This window comes from Oenanthe melanoleuca, chromosome 1, assembly GCF_029582105.1.
Source record: "Oenanthe melanoleuca isolate GR-GAL-2019-014 chromosome 1, OMel1.0, whole genome shotgun sequence".
NCBI classification, from domain to species: Eukaryota; Metazoa; Chordata; class Aves; order Passeriformes; family Muscicapidae; genus Oenanthe; species Oenanthe melanoleuca.
The window spans coordinates 101,857,852-101,879,703 of NC_079333.1; the positions used below are offsets into that span (position 1 = coordinate 101,857,852).

General features: G+C 35.0%; 1 protein-coding gene across 3 annotated transcripts in view; it reads right to left on the reverse strand.

Moving 5' to 3' along the window:
* Positions 1-21,852, reverse strand: part of DMD (dystrophin) — a 1,135,346-nt gene that overhangs the window by 359,134 nt on the left and 754,360 nt on the right. For all 3 annotated transcript variants that reach the window (XM_056512754.1, XM_056512922.1, XM_056512842.1), the window contains 2 exons: positions 13,561-13,708; positions 11,591-11,740 (listed from right to left, as the gene is read on the reverse strand). In XM_056512754.1, coding sequence (XP_056368729.1) covers positions 11,591-11,740; positions 13,561-13,708 — 298 coding nt within the window. The remainder of the gene's footprint in view (positions 1-11,590; positions 11,741-13,560; positions 13,709-21,852) is intronic.

A 21,852-nucleotide genomic window follows, 5' to 3' on the forward strand; every position in this document is an offset into this window, starting at 1 on the left:
GCAGCAGTAAATGTAGGGCCTGGGCAGATACAGGACAATAGCTGTTCATCAATAAAATTAGCCAAGAAATATGGTTAATTTGCCACATCATGAAAAGTAAGGGTTTCCCAATGTTCATTTTTTTAAGCATATTTTTTACCAAAGTGACCCTCTTAAATGTGGCAAAACATGAGATTTCTGAGACACATGAGATAAAATACATTCCCTGCAAATTTCAGCAGCATTAATAGTAGCATTATTATCATATTGCCTGGTACAGAAGTGTGAGTGCTCTGTACTTCTAATACCTAATGAGGAAATTTTTCAGAAGACAATAAATCCAAACTCGGAGTCATGTAAGCAATGAGTGATACTAAAACTGAGCACCACCTGCTGCGAGAATGCAAGGAACACAACTGTTTCATGGCATGTACATTTCTTTAGAAAACTGGTGTGAGAATATTGATTTATAGGTACTAAAATAATCTCTCTACATAATCTCTGCATGCAAGTTTTTTTAGATTGTATGTAAGGGGTGTTTGTTCAAATTCAAGGATTTGATTTGCCATATATTACATTGCCTCCATTGTTTGTTATAGCCACCTCATAACATCCTATTTACTAAAGACTGATCCATGAAGGAAACTACTTTTACTATCTTCCTAATCTTTTAAAATATATTAAAAAATCTGTTTTTCTAGAATGGCCTCAGCAAAGAAAAAAACAATTAAAAATGCATTCATTTCCCTTATGTGTTAACTCAAAATTTATGCAGACCTTGGCCTAATTTCATACAAGATTGGTTTCATCTTTCTTACAACTTTTGAATGTTAATCTCTAATGTTTACTAGCTTTAATATTAATGTAAATAAGTTCCACAGAAATACAACTGAAAGCAAATAGGTAGTCATAGGCAGATAAAAATCCAAGCTGACTTCTGAAGATCTGAAATTTGAATTAATCTGCTTCCAATCAACATTAATCAAGTATTTTGGATGTAACACGGAAAAGAAAAAGAAAAATTTGTAGAGGTTTTGGGGTGAAGAAGAGAAATGGGAAGAAATTAATTATATACTAAGACATATTCCATGCAGAACAGCAAAAGATTAATGATTAAGTTTTGGTGACAGGCTGTATTTCAACCACTGTTTTCAAAACATTTATTTATCCCACCTATGATGAGAGGTAAACTGTAATTTACATATATGTAGCCTCTTCTTAAAAATTGTCTCCTGCTCTAAAATAATAGCACAAATATAGGATTATAATATTTTTAATATAAAAATAAAGAAATCTGTGTAAATATGAATCAGGTAATTATATATGGTAGTGTCATCTAGTTGTACAGCAAAGATAAAAAAAGAACAACAGTAAATAAGTAAAGAACTTTTACCAACTCAGGTTCGGGCTACAGATAAGCATTTAACAAGGCAATTCCTTGTAAAATCCATGTGTGACATGCCATTGTGTGGGAATCAGAGCCTTAGATTCTGGTTATCAGGGATTTCATTTGCTAGCTCATTGTAGGCTGTTTGGGTTTTTTTGTAAGCTCTGGCATAAAGCCGTCAAGCTGGCTAATCAAATTAGAGCCTGGTGAGTTTAAGGTAATTACAAGTCTGCCTATCAAGCCAAGGTACTGTTGCAGACTGTCTCTGGGGGGACAGCTTGTTTCCTGAGCTAATTCTGCAGCTCACCAGAAGCAGAAATTGGAAAACCTCCATGGAGTAATGGACATGGACATGATGACTGTCTGTGCAGATTAATGCCCTTTCTGTGGCAGAGGGGCACACGTGGAGATGGGGCCCTCCAGAATCTTCCCCACTGTTTTACTCACAGTCCTTCCAGCTTGTGCTTCACAGCTCCAGGAGCTGCACATCCGAGGTGGGATTCCAATACTGTTGGGAGCTGCAACAGTCCCACAGCTGTTGATTCTGGTCTTTCTAAATGAATTCCTACAAGTTCTTGGGTGCCTCCAGGGATGAATGAACAGAAGCTAGTATCCCACTTCAATACTCTTTTATATTTGTGCTTTGGGCCCCAAAGCAAAGTAGCTCAAAAGGACTTGTTGTCTTGGGGTAACTATCCAGTGTTTACTTACTTTCATTCCCTTTGGCATCTTATGTCTTTCCCTCCTATTTAAGAAAGACTTCTAAGTTTTGTCAGAGGATGGCTGAAGTTCTTTTCTAAGAGTGACAATAGGAACAGTGGCCATAAGGCAACACCTGCAGCAGAGTGAAAGCAGGGCAAACATGAAATGCTTTTCCCAGGGTCTGCCTAGGACTGACAAAGGCCTGATGAAGCAAGGAAGGCAGGGTGCAAATAAAATAGAATTGAATAAAAGATAACTTCAGCTGAAACATCTTTCTAAAAATCTGGATTGCTCCTTTCAGCACAAATTATACATTTTCAACTTTGCTTTATTTCACAACAGATCAACATTGACAATACACCTTGGTTTGCAACCGAAGATGCAAAATAAATTTGCAAGTGGAAACACCAAAAGTATGGATTATACTTTCAAAGACAACAAATCTGAATTCAACATCAAAGGACTATATAATTTCAATGTTATGTGTCAAAACACTCTAACCATGAGATACATCTAAAATTTTGTACTTTAGGTCAAGTGCTAATTAAGTAAGATTAATTGGAAGGTTAGTGACATAATAATGGAAAAGATTTAAGCTCTAACTCAACTCATGAAACAGCAGAAGAGCTTAATTTTATCAACTGACACTGGTCTTCACAATATTCAATTTCATTCTAACCAGAAACTATCAGACAATTTTCCACATAATAAATTTTATTAAGTCTAAATTTTGCTCTTTTCATTGAAACACACACACATATGCACAAATCCACAAAAAACTGCCAGCACAAAAAAGGTAACATCTCTCAAAACATGAGAATATCTGAAACGTGAATAATTGCATACTTTCAAAACCTAGGCCTTCATCTAAGTTTTTCAATTTCTTCTTATGAATTCTAAAATTACTCGCATTACTTGCTTCTGTTCCATTTGAACCTGATGCCTTGGTTTTCCCCCACAAGTAGGCTAAACAACACAGCACTGTGCTGATTCTATCCCTACCCCTATCTGATTACTTTGGTGCAAAACCTTACCTATGCTCATCTTGGCCGTTTAGATCTCCTTGATCCTTTCCCTTGCTCCAATTTTCCACTATTTCTCACTTGAGTTTTAGATAGTTATTTTTTCAGCCTGCCCACAGTTGTGTGTATGCACTATGGGATGAATTAGAGCTCTGCAGATGGAAAGGAATATCAGTTCTTAATGATAACAGGTATAAAGGGAGGAAGGATAAAGTATGTCACCTGATGTAAAATCATATTCTGTTTGCCCATTCTGTTTAATTCTTATGAATATCTCAAAAGCAGATTCAATTAAAGCAGTATCAATTAAAATAATGGTTGTGGAGTTACAGCTCAATCTTTTAATTGAAGAACAATGCTCAAAATGAAAAAGGTGAAACTAATTAGGTAGAGACAGTAAGTAAGAAATATCAAATGTTGGGAAATAGTTTTGAAGAAGTCAGAAATGTTATTGCAATGAATTAATTTGAAGAGTTATAATAATAGTAAGGCATCACTATAAATAAAAGTAAGGAGAGCCACTGAAATAACTTGTACATATTATATTTTGAGTGACTGACACCTAATTTCAAATGTCACTTCTCTCTCACAAATCAACCTCTTTCCCTGTTTACCTGAAATGACCAAAGAGAAAGCAATGCAGTTATTACCCAGCTGTTTTTAGAATATAGATGAGGACATGCATGTCTCCAACATGTAATTTCTCAAAAAACAATATGAAGAGTTTTCTTAGTGGTAAGTGGAGAGCAAAGAAATCCCAAAATCCAGCATTTTACCAGCAGTTAAAATATGCCAGTTTCTTTCCTGAAATGCTAAAGTACTCCTTTTTCTTGCTCTCCTGCTATGTTGAGGAATCTGAGAGTGGATTAAGATTTAGCTATCCTGGTATGCATAACAAGATAAGCTGCAATAAACATGAGCAAAAGTATGTTGTGGGATATCTGTGAAAACTTTCAAAAACGTTATTTTTGTATGACCCCCCTTGGGAGGATCACTCTGATATACAAAGCACTTCATGAAAATGGCTTCAAATATAGGATAACAGATAGTGTCAGATATAAAAAAAGATCATAATTGCTTGCATAGAGAAAAATGAAATATTCTGTGTGAAGAATTGTGGAAGTTTTCTTTATGAATTTCTTCATTTACTAAGTGTAAATCAAGCAGCAGCTTTTTCTGTACAATTCCACTCCTGAAAAAATGCAAATATTAGGAAGAGACAGTGACTGACTACACTGCAATCAGCCCAGAGCATAACTGGACTGAAAGCAGGTTTGATGTCATGCAAGGGAGGACTTGGATAATAAAGAAATAACTGAAGTCATAACAACTATTAAATGCAAACTTCAATCCAGACTTCTTGATAAATCATAACTGACACTTCCATAGTACTTGTAAGATGATTACATGAAACAGAAATTCTCACAGCCACTGTTTGGAAAGTTTGATCTGCTCAAAATCACCATCCCTAGAGCATGTACTAAAAATAATTTCAAATGAAGAGGGAAAGATTGGTTTATATGCAACATTTCTTCATGAAAACAATCAGTGTACGAAAGAGTTTCATACAAGTTCAGTTTAGGATGCCATTTAGTTAATTAACTGAGCCATTTGCATTAGCAAACTCAATATTGACTTTAAAACAAAATCTATGTAATTTCTTTAAACTCGTGAATATTTATAAGCCATAGTGTCTCTGGCAAAGTCAGGGTAAAGACTGTATTATTAGAGGTAGATTAAAGCAGGCTACTAAAAATCTATATGAAAGATTTTATTTGCTAAATATAGAAAAATTTTATTTGCTTTCCATATATCATTTCATGTTTCTTTGCAAGGCTCCCAGGATCTGACCTTGGGAGGTGTTTATTTGGTCTTGTTTTTTCAAAAACTTCTCAATGGAATATTTGTAATATTTTCTTAAAAAATATTTTTCCCCATCAATGCAGAAAACTAAAACAGTCCAAAAAAAAACCCAAAAAATCAATGCCCCAAACAATTTTCTGCTTCATCTAGCTGTCTAGATTTTTAAAAAGCAAACAAACATATTCCCCACCCCAAAGACTTGCTTTGTTTTTCTTCCATGGTAGTATGATCATGTATGTCACAGTCTTCTGAATATCTGCATTTTTATGTGTAATACTTCTAACTAATTGTCATTCATTCTGCTCTCCACTCTCAGCAATTCTCCTTTTTCAAGGACATTTTTGAGCACAAGTTCCTCCACCTTAAATCTCTACTAAATAATCTAATCCAGGAATTTCTTTCCTTTATCTTTTTTTTCTTACTCAGTTCTTGAAATCCAAAAACAGCTTTAGACTCTAATTCTTTCAGTAATTCTTAATAAAGGATATTCTGACAAGAAAATTATTTTAAAATAAATGTAAAATGCCCTAAATGTTCTTCACCAGGTTTACAGCAGGAAGTACCATATATATCCCGCAGGCTACACACAGTTCTGTCAGGGACTGCAGTGTTAAGGGCTTACACTTATCCACAAAGAAAGCCAAACCCAGGAGTTGTGCTGAGAATCAGCTCTGGATGGGTTAGTGTGGGAGGATGAGAGTTTTTGGATGTGTGACAAGACTCCATCTTCCCTTACCTAAACTGGCTCAGTTGTAAAACTCCCCACCCCAAGAAGGCCACGTACACAGGACATTCATGTGAAGGGAAGTGTCATAAACCATCACAGCCCCTAAAGTGTCCCCCATATTCATTCCTAAGGCCTTGCACCAGAGGACAGCATGTGAGCCAAAGTGGTGCCACAGATCCAGAATGTTGTGAGAGACTGTGCCAAACTTCTCCCCTGGGGAGGTACCTGAGCATCCCCACGTGGCCTGAATATTAATCCATTAAACTCTTTTTTGTGGAATCCTCACCACAGAAAAGACCAGGAGAAAAGGATCAACAGGACCCCATCAGGATTCACGAGGAAGTTTGATTGCAGTGAGGTCTCCCCTCAGTCTCCTCCAGGCTGAACAAACCCAGTGCCCTCAGCCACTCCTCACACGGCTTCACCTCCAGAGCCTTCACCATCCTCATGGCCTCCTTTGGGTGTTCCTTAACAGCTTAATGTGTTTTTTATACCCCAAACTGCCCCAGCACTGGAGGTGAGGCTGCCCCAGCCCAGAGCAGAGCAGGACAATCCCTCCCTTGCCCTTCTGGCCATGCTGGGCCTGGTGCCCCCAGGACACGCTTGGCCCTCCTGGCTGCCAGGGCCCTGCTGGCTCAGATTCAGTTTCCATCACCAGGACCCCCAGGGGCCTTTCTCTGCTGCTGCTTTCAGCCTCTCATTGCCCTGTCTGTCTGTACATCCCGGGCTGAGGAAAAGTTTTAACTTTATTTTAGACTATTGCATTTGGGAGAACTTTAATTACATAGGCATGTTGCTATACAGACAGGTCTATATAATTAAAGTATAATCTTTATCTTGTAAACAGCAAAGAGTAAAGCATTGATTTTAGGCCCCTATGGTCTTCCTTAATAGAGATGGATGAAAAACCTGACAGACAATGGCAGCGTCTGTCTTGGAACTGAAGCTTTAGAAAGCCCAAACCATTGCCATTGATTGGTGTGCAGTAGTATCTGAGCATTGTTCATTACAAGTGAAAACTCTCTCAGATGCACAGAACAGTGTTGTAAAAAAATGTGTAGGAATTTGCCTGAAGTTAGTTATTTGATATCTAGTAATTTAGCTGCATCAATATTAATTCAAAGAAGCTGTCAGCACATATGTATTGAAAATTAGTACTTCTTACATTCAAAGTACTTGACATAACTTCTTAAATATATGATTAATATATTCTGGATTTGTATGGCAAACAAGAATAATAAGGAATTTAAAACTGGTCGGTAAGATAGTATGATATATATTGCAAATGTATACACATACATGAATTTAATACATACATGCTTGTATGGCCTCAATGGATAATACAGACTTTTTACCCCTGGATGACTTGACTGTATTTCATAAATATTTTTCTTTGTTTAGCTTTTAAAATTTTAATTAATACTAGTTGCCAACAATACACAAATTAAAACAAAAAAACAAACAAACAAAAACAAACAAACAAGCAAAATAAATTAAGCCTATATATATACTTCTTTCTTAGAGCTTGTGATATTCCCAGGTTTGTCTAATGAACATTTACATCAAATTTCTTTTTGCTATACGTGAGGCCATTTTTGAGTATGGCTGATAACATGAATGTAGACTACATTTAATTAGCCATCTATGACAGACTGTCACAGATAATTTAGCATAACAAAAGACTTTATTACATTTAATGGAATCAGGTCACTCATTAAATGAAAGTAAATTCAGGAAAATGTCAACCTTCTGATCCCCAAAATGCCAGTTGTACTGTTCTTATTTCAAATTGAAAGAACAGAAATCAAACTTTAACATTCATTTTCCAATATATTTTCCCCTCCATACCACAAATAACAACAGTAGCAATTGCAGTAGTTCCAACTGTGAGCCCGAATTAAGCTGCATTGACATGCTGGAAATTTTATGCCATTGCAGGTAATCTATGAATAATTTCTACTCAAAGCAAGTTACAATACATGAACTATAACCTTGTTATGACTTTGTGTTTCTGCACTTTTGGGTCCATCTGTTTTTCTCTACACTTGATCAACCAAGCTAAGACAACCTACGCCTGTTCTGGTGGTACAGAAAATGTTCACAAATTATAGCCATGTCACTCCGCTCTAATTTTTATCTTGTCCACATAGCACAACAAATTGATTTGCTGTGGCAATAAACAGTGAAATAGTCTCTTCAGTGTCTAGTAATTAGAACTAATACTAGTAGACAAATTAAAAGGCAGCAAAACAAAATGTCTCCATCAGGCACTTATAATAACCTTCATAATACATACAGTAGGTGTTGTGAAGACTAAGGTGGATAAATGAGGAGAATGCTGATTTTGGCATCCAGCTTACTTTCAGATAATTTAGCTCATCGCTCTTGGCTGACACCAGACCAAGAATAATATTAAAGAGTAATAAACTCCTTCCAGCAAACCTCTGATTCCATGGTTCACTGGTCTCAGACCTAATCTATCAATCCATTTACTGCACAGTAAAAGGTAAGAAACCCATTACAGATCTGTTACATGCCATGGCAGGTGGTATATGACAAGAACTGAATTCATCACAAACTCCAGTGCCGAGTACCCTTTTGTATTCTTTGAAGCACTAGGTGGTTACCTTACTTGGACATCACAGCAGAAGATACCTTAAGCTTTGAAAATAAATGAAAAATTCTTGATGTGAAAGCATAAAAATGGTCATAAAACACTTCATTTTTCATAATATTAAGACTTCACAAAGATAGTGCTATTTTCATTTTTACAAGAAATATTGCCTTTGGAGAGGGTACAATAAGTAAAGCCAGGATAGAATTTAAAAGTCCTGCCTTTCAAATGTGGGCTTTAATCTTCATTCTCTGCTTAAACTACATTGTATTAGAATCACTATTTGATAAAGTTGTATAAAGAAATGTGGTGTTAAAATTATTACTATCCAAATGAAGTAAAACTCTTCATGTATCTACTCTCAAGGTCATCAGAATGTGATATAAACACCCAAAAGCAAAGACAATTCTGAAGTAAAAGCTAAAAAAATACTTTTATGTGACTGCAATTCCCTTCATACTAAATTTCCTTTCTAGGTTATTTCTATTGCTGTAGGGCAACAGTTTCTGTGACTGTAAAGAAGGTTTGAACATGACTTATTTCAAATATGTCATCTTGAAGGTTAAGACTCACTGGTGCTGTCCCCTGTTCCCCTGCTTGGCAGATCAAGGCAAAACAAAAATTTGTGATAACTTTAGGAGATATTTGGCTACATTCTTAGCTACATTTCCCAGCTCCTCCAAAGAATTAACATATACCAGATAAGGACCTAGCTGACATTATTTACGTAACTGTCATGTATGTTTCATATCTTGAAAATACTATCATCCTGCAAAATGGGATAATCATAAATGGTAGATTGTTACTCGTTCATTTCAAGCAGAGATGCCAGAAAACAAAACAGTTTGAAACAAAGGAATAAAGTAAAGGATGCACTCTTAAGAGGAGGTGGAAAGACAGAAAAGCTCTAGAGAAATCTCTGTGTGATGATGTTTGTCTACTGTGCTTTGAGGAACACAAAAAATATATCCTCATCAAAACCACTGACTACAGAATCATCCTCAGGTGACCTAAGAAGTTTGCCTTATATAAAAGTGCCCATCCTGTGATCTTTGGCTCAGAGTAAATATCTGTGGGGTTTTTCCCGTGCTTACATATCTACAGTTGAACGAAGAAAACATTAAGTTCCTCTGTCAGGCTCTCATAATTTCTTTCCACGAGTTTTAATTCAAATCCTACATTTTCAGGGCAGAAAGTGAAACAAATAATTGAAGTTTCCTACACAAATCATGAGTAACAGCAAAAAACATACAAATGAAAAAATAATTATTTTTTCCTTCAGTATCATTGTGAAAATCTTACCGAACTGCAAAATGAGCTTCTAACTTTTTGATTTGTTTTGTTTTCTACCTCTGTCAGAACCACAGAGAAAACAAAAAACCTGCAAAAGATAGCACCTTCTAAGAAGACGCATGGATTTGAGTATTGTAATTTTCAAATTCAATTTCTTTTCATTAAAATAAAAAAAAAAAACAAAACAAAAAAAAAACAAGAGACAAAAAGCCCACAACAAAACCAAACCACTGCATTTTTCAGATTCTTTACATTTAGAGATCAAGGGAGAATGAGAACTCCGTTGTATACATCTCCATGGGTAGATAAGAGAAATAAAAATTAGGTGGTTAAGTAATGATCTCAAATGGAAGATTACTTTTCTTGGTTTAGTCTCTTTTAGTTGTAAATGAAATTTTTCAAGTAAGAAATTCCAAGAATAATTATCTTGTCAGACACATTAGATCTAGGGGACATAAAATTACAAAAATTCTTTAAATTGTAATGATTCACTAAGCAGCAGTTTTTGTCTCCCATATTTCACCCACACCTAAGCATTTCCAACAACAGCCTTGGCTGCTCTGACTGTGACAAGACTTGAAACATTTTTGCATCAGCCAGCAGAAAATGAAAATTCCAAGTTTTTAGGTATATGACTAATCAGTAAAATGCTGCATTCAGTGACAAACTGCAGGTTTTCTTAAAATAAAACCTTCTTTCTGAAAATGAATGCTGTATTTTTAAAATCTCAGCTTAGGTATTAACATGGTCCCTTAATTCAGCTATGTACATGCTTCCTTCAGCCAGTAGATAACACTATTTTGATCTTGAAGTGTTCTCAATTCTTCTGTATACATTGATTTCAGAAGACCATTTGTAGAGAAAAAAACACTTCTGTGCAATCACTGAAATAATGATTTATGTGTCCACCCTGGAGTTTGTGAATGCAATCAATATTTATTATCCACTTTTGTCTGAGTCATTAGCTAATATTCTAAACTTTTCCAGACTGCTCCTGTTAGGAAGAAACTAGTAAGAGTACCACATCAAGTTCATTTTTATTTCAACTCTGTTTATGGAAATGGTAACAAAAATGGTAACAAAACCCAGGATGCATTAATCTTGACCAGAAATTCTACTGTGCCTTTTCAGTAAAGTATGTGAAGATTATTTTCTCCCTTTTTTCGCCCCAGAGCTAAACACAATGAATTATTCCTTTTTTGCCCCAGCAACCTGGTAACTTTAACAAAGAGATACCACAGGTTAGTGTCCCTGACTCTGACTTTGCAATCAGTCTCAACAGAAATCCTTCAACTGATTCTACCTTGATCGTTTCCAAGCAGGCTAATCCATGCCTTGGGTAGTAGTCCTCTGGACAATGCTTTCTATCATTTCTATCATGAAAACACTCAAATTATCTACCTCTCTTTAACAGATTTGCTACATATTTTCACGAGTTTTCAACACAAAAATATATCATTTCAGCAATAAAACAGAACAAAGTCCTCCCTTCTTTCTATCAGTATGGAGATGCCAGAAAGCAAAATATGTGGTATTTCGCTACATAAAAACCAGAAGTGAATGCTCAAGGTTGGAAGAAGTGTGGTGGAAGTGTAGTGTTCACCTTGGGATTGAGAACAGGAGAGATTTGGGAAGTGCTTCCATAAAGAAAATCAAACATCTGCCTCTCACACACCTGAGTTTCAAAGCCTGGAATATTTGTGGTTTCCAGCAAAAGCATTGGGCTACAAAAATGATGTTGTGCATTCCATCCTTAAGTAGAAGAACTGTAATTTAGGGAGTATATTTGAATGCAACATCATCATTCCAGTCACTAATGGTCTTAGTTTGCTATCACTGTTTCTCACAGCAGTGTATTGTACCCATTTTTCTTCCTCAGATTCATTATGCACACAAATGTCTCTTCATACAGAGAAAAATTATACATACCAGAAAATACGTAATGCAAATATTCACTGCAGATTAAAATTTTATATCACAGTTATATCAGTAATAAGTCTAACCTTTAACAAACGATGGTTAGCCTCCTTCAGCGTACTCTCAAGCTTATGTTTTTTGTCTGGGTTCAGTGATGCACTTCCAAGTGCTATTCCTCCAGTTTCATTTAATCGTTTCAGTATTCCCTTGTGGGGCGGCAGATCTCCAACTCTTAACTGGAACAGACAAATACAGCAGTTAAGATGAACTGTGGTAGGATTTTCAGCTCTCTTATCTTGACCCTTATTGATTTGTGTATCAGCCAAAGGAATAAACTCAATTCAAGACAAAATAACTGTTGCTTTCTGAATGCAGAAGGCTAAATAAAAACCCAAAAGAGACTGTACTGGTCAATCAAGCCTAAAGAGAGTTCTATGTGACAAAATACAGGGTTTCTTAGGATATTAATCACTATTACATTATCAGTTGAAGACCTGGACACTCAATAGTTCATGTATATCAATTTTAATAATCTCCATGGTATGGAGAAAGCATTTTGGAGAAGTATTTTAATATGCTCCAGGCTCTGAACAGTCACCCAGATGGTATGTGGGGGAAAGCCCTCCACTCCAGTTCAACCTCTTAATTAAGAATGTTCTTGTAGGTTCACTATTAAAAAAAAAAAAAAAAAAAAAAAAAGCCAGAAAAAAATGCAAGGCAGCATCAAAATACACCACTTCTCCACTACATATGTTGTTACTGAATACTTATATTGTCAAAGTAACTTAATATATCAAGTAAGGTTAATGTTGCTTCAAGGGTTTTGTTGTTCTGGAGTTTTTTCCTTGTTTGTTCTTGATTATTAACAAAAACAGTAAGTATGAAATGAGCCATGCTGCAATGTAATACATTATTATTATTTGCTCCATTAGGATGTATTCCCTTTTGTGCAGCCTCAAAAGAAGGTGGACTGTAAAAAAAAGATTCAAATAAGAGATGCTTATATATATATACATATATATATATACTAATATAATATAATATAATATAATATAACATAATATAACATAATTAATATATAATTTTGGATTATATATCTCTTAGGAATTCTGTATTTGTGTATGTGAAGAGTGGAGCCTTCCTGGTTCTAAACAATTTTTTTAGTCTTTAAACCTTTATTCATTTTGTCAAATGCATCTAACATCCCTTAAAAGTATTTCTTTGCCTTGGATCTGATATCCTCAACAACAGAGCCTCACAAATTCCCTAACCAACTCAACTGCATCTTCTGCTAAATAGGACAAACTCACCACATGGTTGAATCTCCATTCCCTGAAATGATATTTATCCTATTCTTATTTAAAAAGAAATTTGAAGATAGATTTTTACTAAATAATCCTTTAGGTTGCTTTTTTTTTTTTTTTTTTTTTTTTTTTTTTTTAATTTTGTTGTGAGAAGGATGGCACAAACTGACAAGTTTTCTTCAGATTATTTAATGCTATATACATCACTAGCTGAATTTGTTCAACTTGGATTTACAAAAAGAATAAGTAGGTCCTTATCCTCAAGGGAGAAAAGAATAACATTTAGGCATATATTTTATAAGTAATATACATTTTCCAATTACTGTTTAATTTATTGTACAAGTAATGAAAAATAGTCATTCTACTGAACACATTTCAAAAAACTAAACACAGAAACTTCTGTTGAATATATTTATCACCAGTATCAAACTCTAACATATTCATTAAAATATTCCAGCCCTTAAAAACAAATATTTCATATTCTGATGGGGGTTTTAAGTATTCTAAAAAATAAGTCACCTAGATCTTTAGTCTAGAAAATGTTGCAGTGATATTTTAATGAGTTGACATTTATAATTATGCATGCAGTTCTGGATCCTCTTGTGAAATACTGAATACCATTTAATAAGTGAGAAGCTATAAAATTTCAATGCTGTATTTGATATCAGAAACCATTTTGGAAAATAGCTTTCCATTTTCTTCAATGTAGAATTGATAAAATAAGATAGTATTAAGTATAGAGCTTACAATACCTTTACTTTGCTCAGGCAGTCTCTCAACTGGTCTTCATTCCCTTTTTCAACGGGAATAGAAATAATGCTTTCTGCTTCCTCTAACCATAAAATCAACTTGTTCAAATCCTCTTGAAATTCTGCTAAAGTATTCTTTTCTTCCTCTATCCTGCAATAAAAAGTAAAATTAATGTTTCTATAAATTTATTTTTATATTGAAGTGCTTATCCATACTGAAGGATGACAGATAACTGATTCTTAGAATTTACACTAATTATTTGTATAAGTGGATCACAGATTTCTTTATATCAAAAACACCAACACCTTTTTAACATAACATTAAATGTATTTTTAAAGAAAAGATCAAGGCATAATTTACAACACCACTAAATTCAACTTCAAAATTACATGTGGCAAGTAGCAAACAAGCACACCAGAAATAAAGCAGTTAATTATTCAAACTAAAATTCTGTTTGAAGTAACAGTAAGAAAGCCCAGTGTTGACAACTAAGAATTCTAGCATCAAGTGTTGCCAAACTGAACCTGTAAAAACTGACATGGACTCACTTGGAAATATTAAACAACAAGATATTTCAGCAACTGTGCCATATAGTTTGGTGTTGAGATTCACAAAAAGTAGGTAAAGTTCAGTTGAGAAGTAGGAATAAGATGGTTTTCACAACACCTAACTTTAGATGTCTACTCTTCATTTGTCTCCATCTACAACTCATCTGCTCATTTTCACTATGGCTATATAAATATACTGAGATGTGAACATTTGTGCAAAAGCTTCTGAAGTTATCAAGAGATGAAGGCAAAAAATTTCAAGGGCAGCAGGGAAGAGCATTGGTAGAACGTGAATGCTTGGGATTAACATTTGGAGTCCTTTCTTCTAAAGGAGAAAAATTATGTTTTATATAAAATACTTGTAATTTAACCATCAATGTAAATCAGATCCTCCAAGGTGGGATAGTATTTTTATTATGCCATTTCTTCCCATACATAACTGGCTCATGCAATATTGGGACATTCACACTCACACAAAGGCCTGAAGGTGTTCATCCTTTCTGATGGGGCATAACTGGCCCAACTGCACTGGTAGGAAAGGCAGCTGTCCTGTTTTAGAAAGTGCCACAAACAATCAAAAATACACAAACTGCCCTCAGACTCATTTCTGGAGCCTTGCACCAGAGGACTTTGCATGATCCACTGTGTTTAACTGTTCCCTCCCCAGGGGAGGTACCTGGGCACTCCCATCTGAACATGAATATCTTGAACTTTATGTTATGCAGGCTTCCCTCACCCCCAAACCTGAGATCACTGCTTTGACCAATGGGCATTGAAATCACAACAATCAAATCTTGTCACCTTGATCCACTGATGGGCATTTCTTCTTCACTATCTACTCTTATCCTTTCATTTTCTTTATTTTCCTTAAACATTTTCTTAAGTGACATCTTTACACTTCTATATTGTTTCATTTCTACACATAATAACCAAAATGGCTGAAAACATCCTTCTCACTGCAATCAAATTGTTCTAAAATAAACCTGCCATGTACACACAAGATAATTGGTCATTGTCATTTCACTCTAATCTGCTAGAAGGGATCTACTACTAACAAGAGCCTCAGTTATCTTGCCTTCAGGAGTGGGTTGTAACAATCTGCAAGCTAAACCTCCTTTGGCCCAACCCGACCTTATTCTCTTTTGTCCTACCCTTTGTCTCTGGGGGAAAGGGACCAAACCCTCATCCCACCACAACCTTATTTCAGGGAGTTGTAGGGAGTGATAAGGTCTCCCTTCAGTCTCCTTTACTAAAGAGAAAACGTATTTTTAACACATAAACGTATTCTTCATAACTACACTCAGAGCATGAAAATTCTGGTTTTAATTTATATAAGTTGAAATGTTTGGCAAATTTGTGCTGCTTAGAACAGGATCTCAATATAGTTCTAGATCAAGTCTCTGGTTTAGATCTAGAATGAATTCTAAATCAGCAGATTTTTTTTTGGTTCTTAAAACGGTATATCTTAATATTTACTAGATATATGAGCTAAATACTTTTTTTTGTTTTTTTTTTTTTTTTTAAGCTCAGAATAAAGTTACTCTGCACTATCTGCCTACAGATTAAACAAACATAAGCCACGGGTGCCAAATTGTTCTTCAGAGGAAAAAATAAAAGATTATATTTACTGTGTAAATAATAAAATACTACAAATCTATTTATATTTATATATAAACTATGGGTATACTCATATATACACACATATGCATATTTATACAAACAAATACATGAAAAAATGAACACCATAAATAGCAAAAGAATTAACAGCCCTATTTTCTTGATTTTTTCTTGGATTTTCTAATGGAATCATGCATTAATATTTTCATGAACTGCCATTTGCCCAGAGTTTCTGGAAATGCAACTGATATCAACAAAAATGGAGTTGATGCTCCCAGATATAGTAGTATTCCTTGTACTAATATATCTATTTATTACAACTCTGGATCTCTTATGGAGTACAGTTATGCAGATAGAATTCTTTCTAAAACACACAGATTTACAATTTGGTTGCACAAGTCAGGAAAAAAAGAACCAACGTCATAGCATCACATTTATTACACTGTTCTTCTCTGAGAAGTGTTCATGTTCATGACTTGAGAGGTCATATGCTCTTCTCAAGCCAAAATAGGTCATCTAAAACCAGCTAATCAAAACATTTGTTTCTGTGAAAATGAGTCTGATGTCAATCTATGCTGAGATCCATAGCACTGCAACTACAAAAATGAAGAAAAACTAACTCCTTGTAATCCTGAAAGAAGAAGCACAACTTCAAATCTTTCTGAGGCAGTATCCTTCCCTGCTCCAGTTATGGAAATCTGGGAATCAGGCATCCAGTGTTACACCATAAACCACATAATAAAACCTCTGTCTCAACCTGACCAGGTACGCCAGAACTCAAGCTCTCAGCAACACATTCCATTTTTCTGGTTTCCTCTCCCTTCTACTAATTTGTGAATTGCATAGCTCAGAGGAGGCATTATGTGATGGTACCCTGAGGATAAACCTGAGAAAGATCCAAGTTTAAATACGTTAATTCTGGCACAGAAAAGGCATAGCATTCAACTCAATACACCCAAGAGCAAAATTATTGAGCAGCATAGTATTTTGAATGAGAAATCAAAAAGATTTCTCTTAGAAGAGAGAGCAATTGGCAAGATTCCTTTATCATCTTAAGTATACTGTCAGTTTTATCACCCTTATAAATTGAGCTGCAACTCTTAAAACATTAAAAGTTTTCCTAGTAATTTTCCTACTTTGATGACTGATTTAAATGCTGATCAGTAGGATAATTATGTTTTTAACCTAAGACTTTCCAGGAATTCTTTCAGAGATGTTTTATACATATATATATATATATTTCATGTGTGTGTGTTTGTGTGTGTGTGCATGCACAGAAGGATTTCAGAAATTAGAAAAAAAAAATTCTATAGAACTACTTCTTTATTCTAATCAGGAACAATATGCAGTAAAGGAATTTAAAGGTTCATTGCAATTAACAGGACATGCAGATGCACCTTATAATTTACTTTACCATCTCTTTTTGACCTGCTAGAACTTCTATTATAAATAATACCCTTCAAGACAAGTGTTATGCAAGACACTAAAACAAAGTGCTTTGTGTTAGCTGAACTGGTAAATTGAATTAAAAGTTTTAACTCAATGACTGATTACACCTTTTGAACAAACTGATTTCTATCAACATAATTACCTTTGGAACAACAGATACATGTAATTTCTAGGTGTTTAAATTCATGGTGGCAATTAAAAATTAACAGTTAGTTGTTACTTAGGGAGTATGGGCTTTCAAATCCAAGCCTAAACCAGGAGTAAGGAACATGAACCACCAGACAACTCAGATATGGAGAGAGCAAGAGAAAGCAGTGGGAGTACAACTTGCTGAAGAGGCAGGTGACTGAGGATATAATATATATAATATATATATATATAATTCCAGCAGCTGGCCCTATGGAGCCAAGCAGATCTACCTTCTGCACAGGTCTTCAAGCTTATCCTTAAAAACCAACCAAAGTTGCAAAAAAAGCTTTTAAGCTACTTCTCTGTTGGCAAAAGGTTTATTTCATTAACCCTGAAATATACCCATTTTGACTGATGGAAAATTATCAAACTATAGCAGAGAAACACAGAATTTCATATGCAACATTTTGTCTTCTACAAAACTGCTATTCTTAGGTACATCACTTTGTATTTTCCATAGTGAAACATAGCAGATTTCTGTTTGTATTTCTAAATTCATAAGATCCCTTCATCAACTACTCTGAATGCACATCTTTTTATAGGAATCTTACACACATTATAGTTTCGGAAGCAAATGCATCTATATTCAGCTTTTAATACTAAGTAGTAAATTATTATTTTTCCTAATTGCATTTTCAATATATGATAATTCATAGAGTAGGGATTAGATTTCCTACCATTATTAAACTGAATCAATAACGAATTCTTATGGTAGACCACAAAAGACCACGGAAATTTTTTTTTTTCTCAAACCACCATTAATTTAGTTATATTTGGTAGCTACTACATAAACATATCAGTAAACTTGTATTTTCATGTGCAATGTTGAGAAACCACATGAAATATATATTGCAGCTCAAGTATTTTCTCCATGGTCAACAATGTAATAGCAACACCATAGCAACCCGTAAATAATTAGTGAACACATCAGATGTTTAGAGTTTGTAACTGCACACAGTGATGTTGGATTTATTTGTGAAGTGTCAGCTATAGAAATAAAATATACAACCACAGGAGTAGGACAGATCTGCACTCGTGACTCATATTGCCATCTGGAAATCTAATAATATTTTGGTGCCTTTTCACTTTTTAACATTCAGTTGTCGATTCTGTATTCATTGTATTTCTAAGATTAGGAATTAATGTGTTTAATAGCTTCTACTGAGAATATAAGAGACCACCAAAATAGTAACAAAAATGTAGAGACAATATTTACTGAAAAAAATTATTTTTCATTTTTTCTCTAAAGAATGGTTAAATATGCTTCATTAGGGTAAGGAACTTTAAATAAGTGAAATTAAAATAACACATAAACTTTAGAAAATTAATTTAGATGTAAATACTAAACAGTAAAAAGTTTAGCTAAGATATTTGTAAACACAATACAAATTTATGCCAGTAATTCTTTTCTAGTGATTCATTGCAAAAAATCTGAACAGTCAAAAAAAATTCAGATAAATTCAATATGCAGCTAATTATGTGCTGGAAAGAAAAAATATATTTATTGACATAACTGTCATAAAATCTCTTCATCCTAAACCAGTTTTTAAACTGCAACTTGAAGCTAATCACAGCCTTCAATATGCTGAGTGTTCAAGTAAAGGAAAACAATCATTTGCAGCTACTGTGTTATGGAAGAAAAAGAACACCTTAGTAAAGATACTCTGTGAAAAATATTTAAAAAGTATATTTATAACAATTAATTTTTATTTAGAATAGAAAGCTTGTATTTTTGTATTCAGGAAAGTACTTGGAAGTATTCTGGTAAACTGCCTTTGTTCTGTCATTCTTTCCATAATTACTTCAAATTCGCTTGGGTAGAGATCTGAACAGGCAGTCTGCAGGTTCAAACTCATTAAAAGTGTAAATGTATTTGCAGCTAAAATAATGAAAAATTCTCTGCCATTCAACTGAACCCAATTTTAACAAATGTCAGATCGTGATGAATAACAAACCCCAAACCGATTACTTCTGAAACACTGAAGGAATCTATTTCCTGAGCATCTGTTTTCAGAAACTACACAAGAAAGTTTTAGCAAAAGTGAAAAATAAAACCAACCAGCACTACTGTTACAAGTCTCTCAAGAGCCTCATTTATGAGCCATCCCTTTCTCAAGCTCCTATGTGAGATGTTGCTTCTCCTCCTGTTCCCTTGGCTATCCCTGCCTGGCCCACGTGCTGCAGAAAGAGCAGCAGCAAGCTGCAGCCGCAGCCCTGGGGCTTGCTGCTCTCTGTGGCCCTAAGGGCAACCCACCACATCCCTAAATCATCCAAAACTCAGATGTCCCAGTGGCACGTCTCAGAGCAGACACAGCATGATGTAGCCTGATGTGTCTCAGGGGATAAAAAGGCAGAGCAAACTTCTGTTTGGTGAAATTTAGAAGATTCAGTATTTAAAATGATTGCTGGACTATGAAGAGGGAGACACAGACACCTTGTATTTCCCCTCTTTTGACTGGGTTTAGCAGCACCTATTCAGACAGTCTTTGTGACTGTCAAGGAAGACTTCTCCAAAGTCTCTGTTTCAGAGTAATGCTGTACTAGAGAACAAATTCCAACTTTTCCAAAACATGTCTTTTGTAAAATGTTAACAAAAACTCAATTAAATTCCCAATTTGCTAACTACCAGTGTATCAGACTTTCAATCAAGTTCCACTTTATTCAACTGCCTGGTCCATTTCAAAGTTTTCAGTAAGATAAAATGACTAGATGTGCTAAAATTACATTCTCATCTAATTCTTAACTGGATGGATTAGACTGTAAGATACAGAAATTTTAAACAGTGAATTTAAACTTCTACAGCTTTGAAACTCTTAGATAAAGGCAAGTAGAAGATAACATCCTACGCAAACATAACTCAAGCTTAACCTCTTGATCCTCAGTACCAAAGAAAGGAAATTCAAAGTCAATTTTAAGTCTGTGCTTTGCCTGGGATCAGCATTTGACCTTTTAAAACTGAAAACCAGCTCCTTTTTAGTGAAGAGCAGTACAGGATCCTCAAAGTGTTTTGAGATTTAGTTTGTTTTCTTCTCTGTTTTTAATTAAGTTGACCTTTTGCGGTCCAAATAATTCTTATTCATTAAAACTGCCAGTCTATCACTGAGATTAATATTAGCATTTAGTGATCCTTTGATCAGTTTCAATAATTTATAAAATATCATGATTTTGATCTGGTTTACAATTCTTATTATTCAGGTTGTTTAATATTTATTACAAATTATTTATAAAACTGAACATAGTGAAGCCTTTCGAATTATATCCTAAATCTTTCCTTTTCAGGTCAATTTGAAACAACGGGGTTCGTGGTGGTTACAGGAAATATTTTGAATTTACAGGGTCTTTATCAATGCAGTGATGGTATTATAAATAAATAGCAGACCATTTAACCATACAACCTCAGGAAAACTGACAAAGCAATTTTGGAGAATTTATCCTCCCCTCCCCAAAATATATTTATGTGAAAAATGTCCAAGTGTTTCAGAAAAGCCCAACAGGGAGCCGTCAGCCTTGGGAACAGGAGATGGTGGTTAAGGGGAACACTGAAGACTGGCCATTTTCTTTATTCCATTCACCTCATACTCTCTCAGGATCCACAGACATTAGGTTAAGAATTCTATAGGGCTGAGACATGATATCTTCCTCCATACCCTTCTGTGCCCAGCACATCTCAAGACATTCAGAAACCATAGTGTAAATCTTCAATCCATTTTACCATCTCTTACATTTCCAACAAGTGATCTTCCCTTCTAGTTCTGAGGAATTAGGTCATTAGCATTTTGTTCCACTTTCAGTTTACCCATCAGTTCAACTTTGTAAACCTCAGTCATATCCCACCTGAGATTTCTCTCCAGATTGAAGAACCCTTCTTAGTCTCTCCTCACAGTGCAGCCACTTCAAACCTTGGCTCATTTTATCTGTCTCCCCCCATGAGAACTTTCTGTGTGCCCTTTACATCCTTTGACATGCACAGAGATCTGCACACAGTAACCAACAGAGTATGCCACAATGCCTGACATCGCCAAAACAGCATTTTTTGTTGTTTTTAATACCCTTACTGATGAAGTCTAAAATATGATGTCTTTTTCTTTTGCTTTCACCCCATCTTGTGCCTGTAAACACTGTCAGCAATAAGGTCAGGATTGCTATCTGGAGTTGGAACAAGCTCAGCATCATTTAAGTATGGGATAGTTTATTTTTCTGAAATACTCCTTGCCTCACATTTGTCTCTGATCAAGATCATCTGCCACTTGTTGCCCATCTGCTCAGTTTTGGAGTTCCCACTATCAATTCAGCCTTTGACTACCTGAGGCATAATGTCATTGGCATTCTTGGAAATGTCACCATACACCTCATGTCTCCAACAAATTTCTCGCACCTTCTAAAAATATCTATATCACTTTCTGTTACTCATGTAATTGCTTCCCACCTCCCCTCAGCCCCTACTGATCTTTGAATTCAGCTTCAAAAATATGTCTAGAATGGACTGTCAAT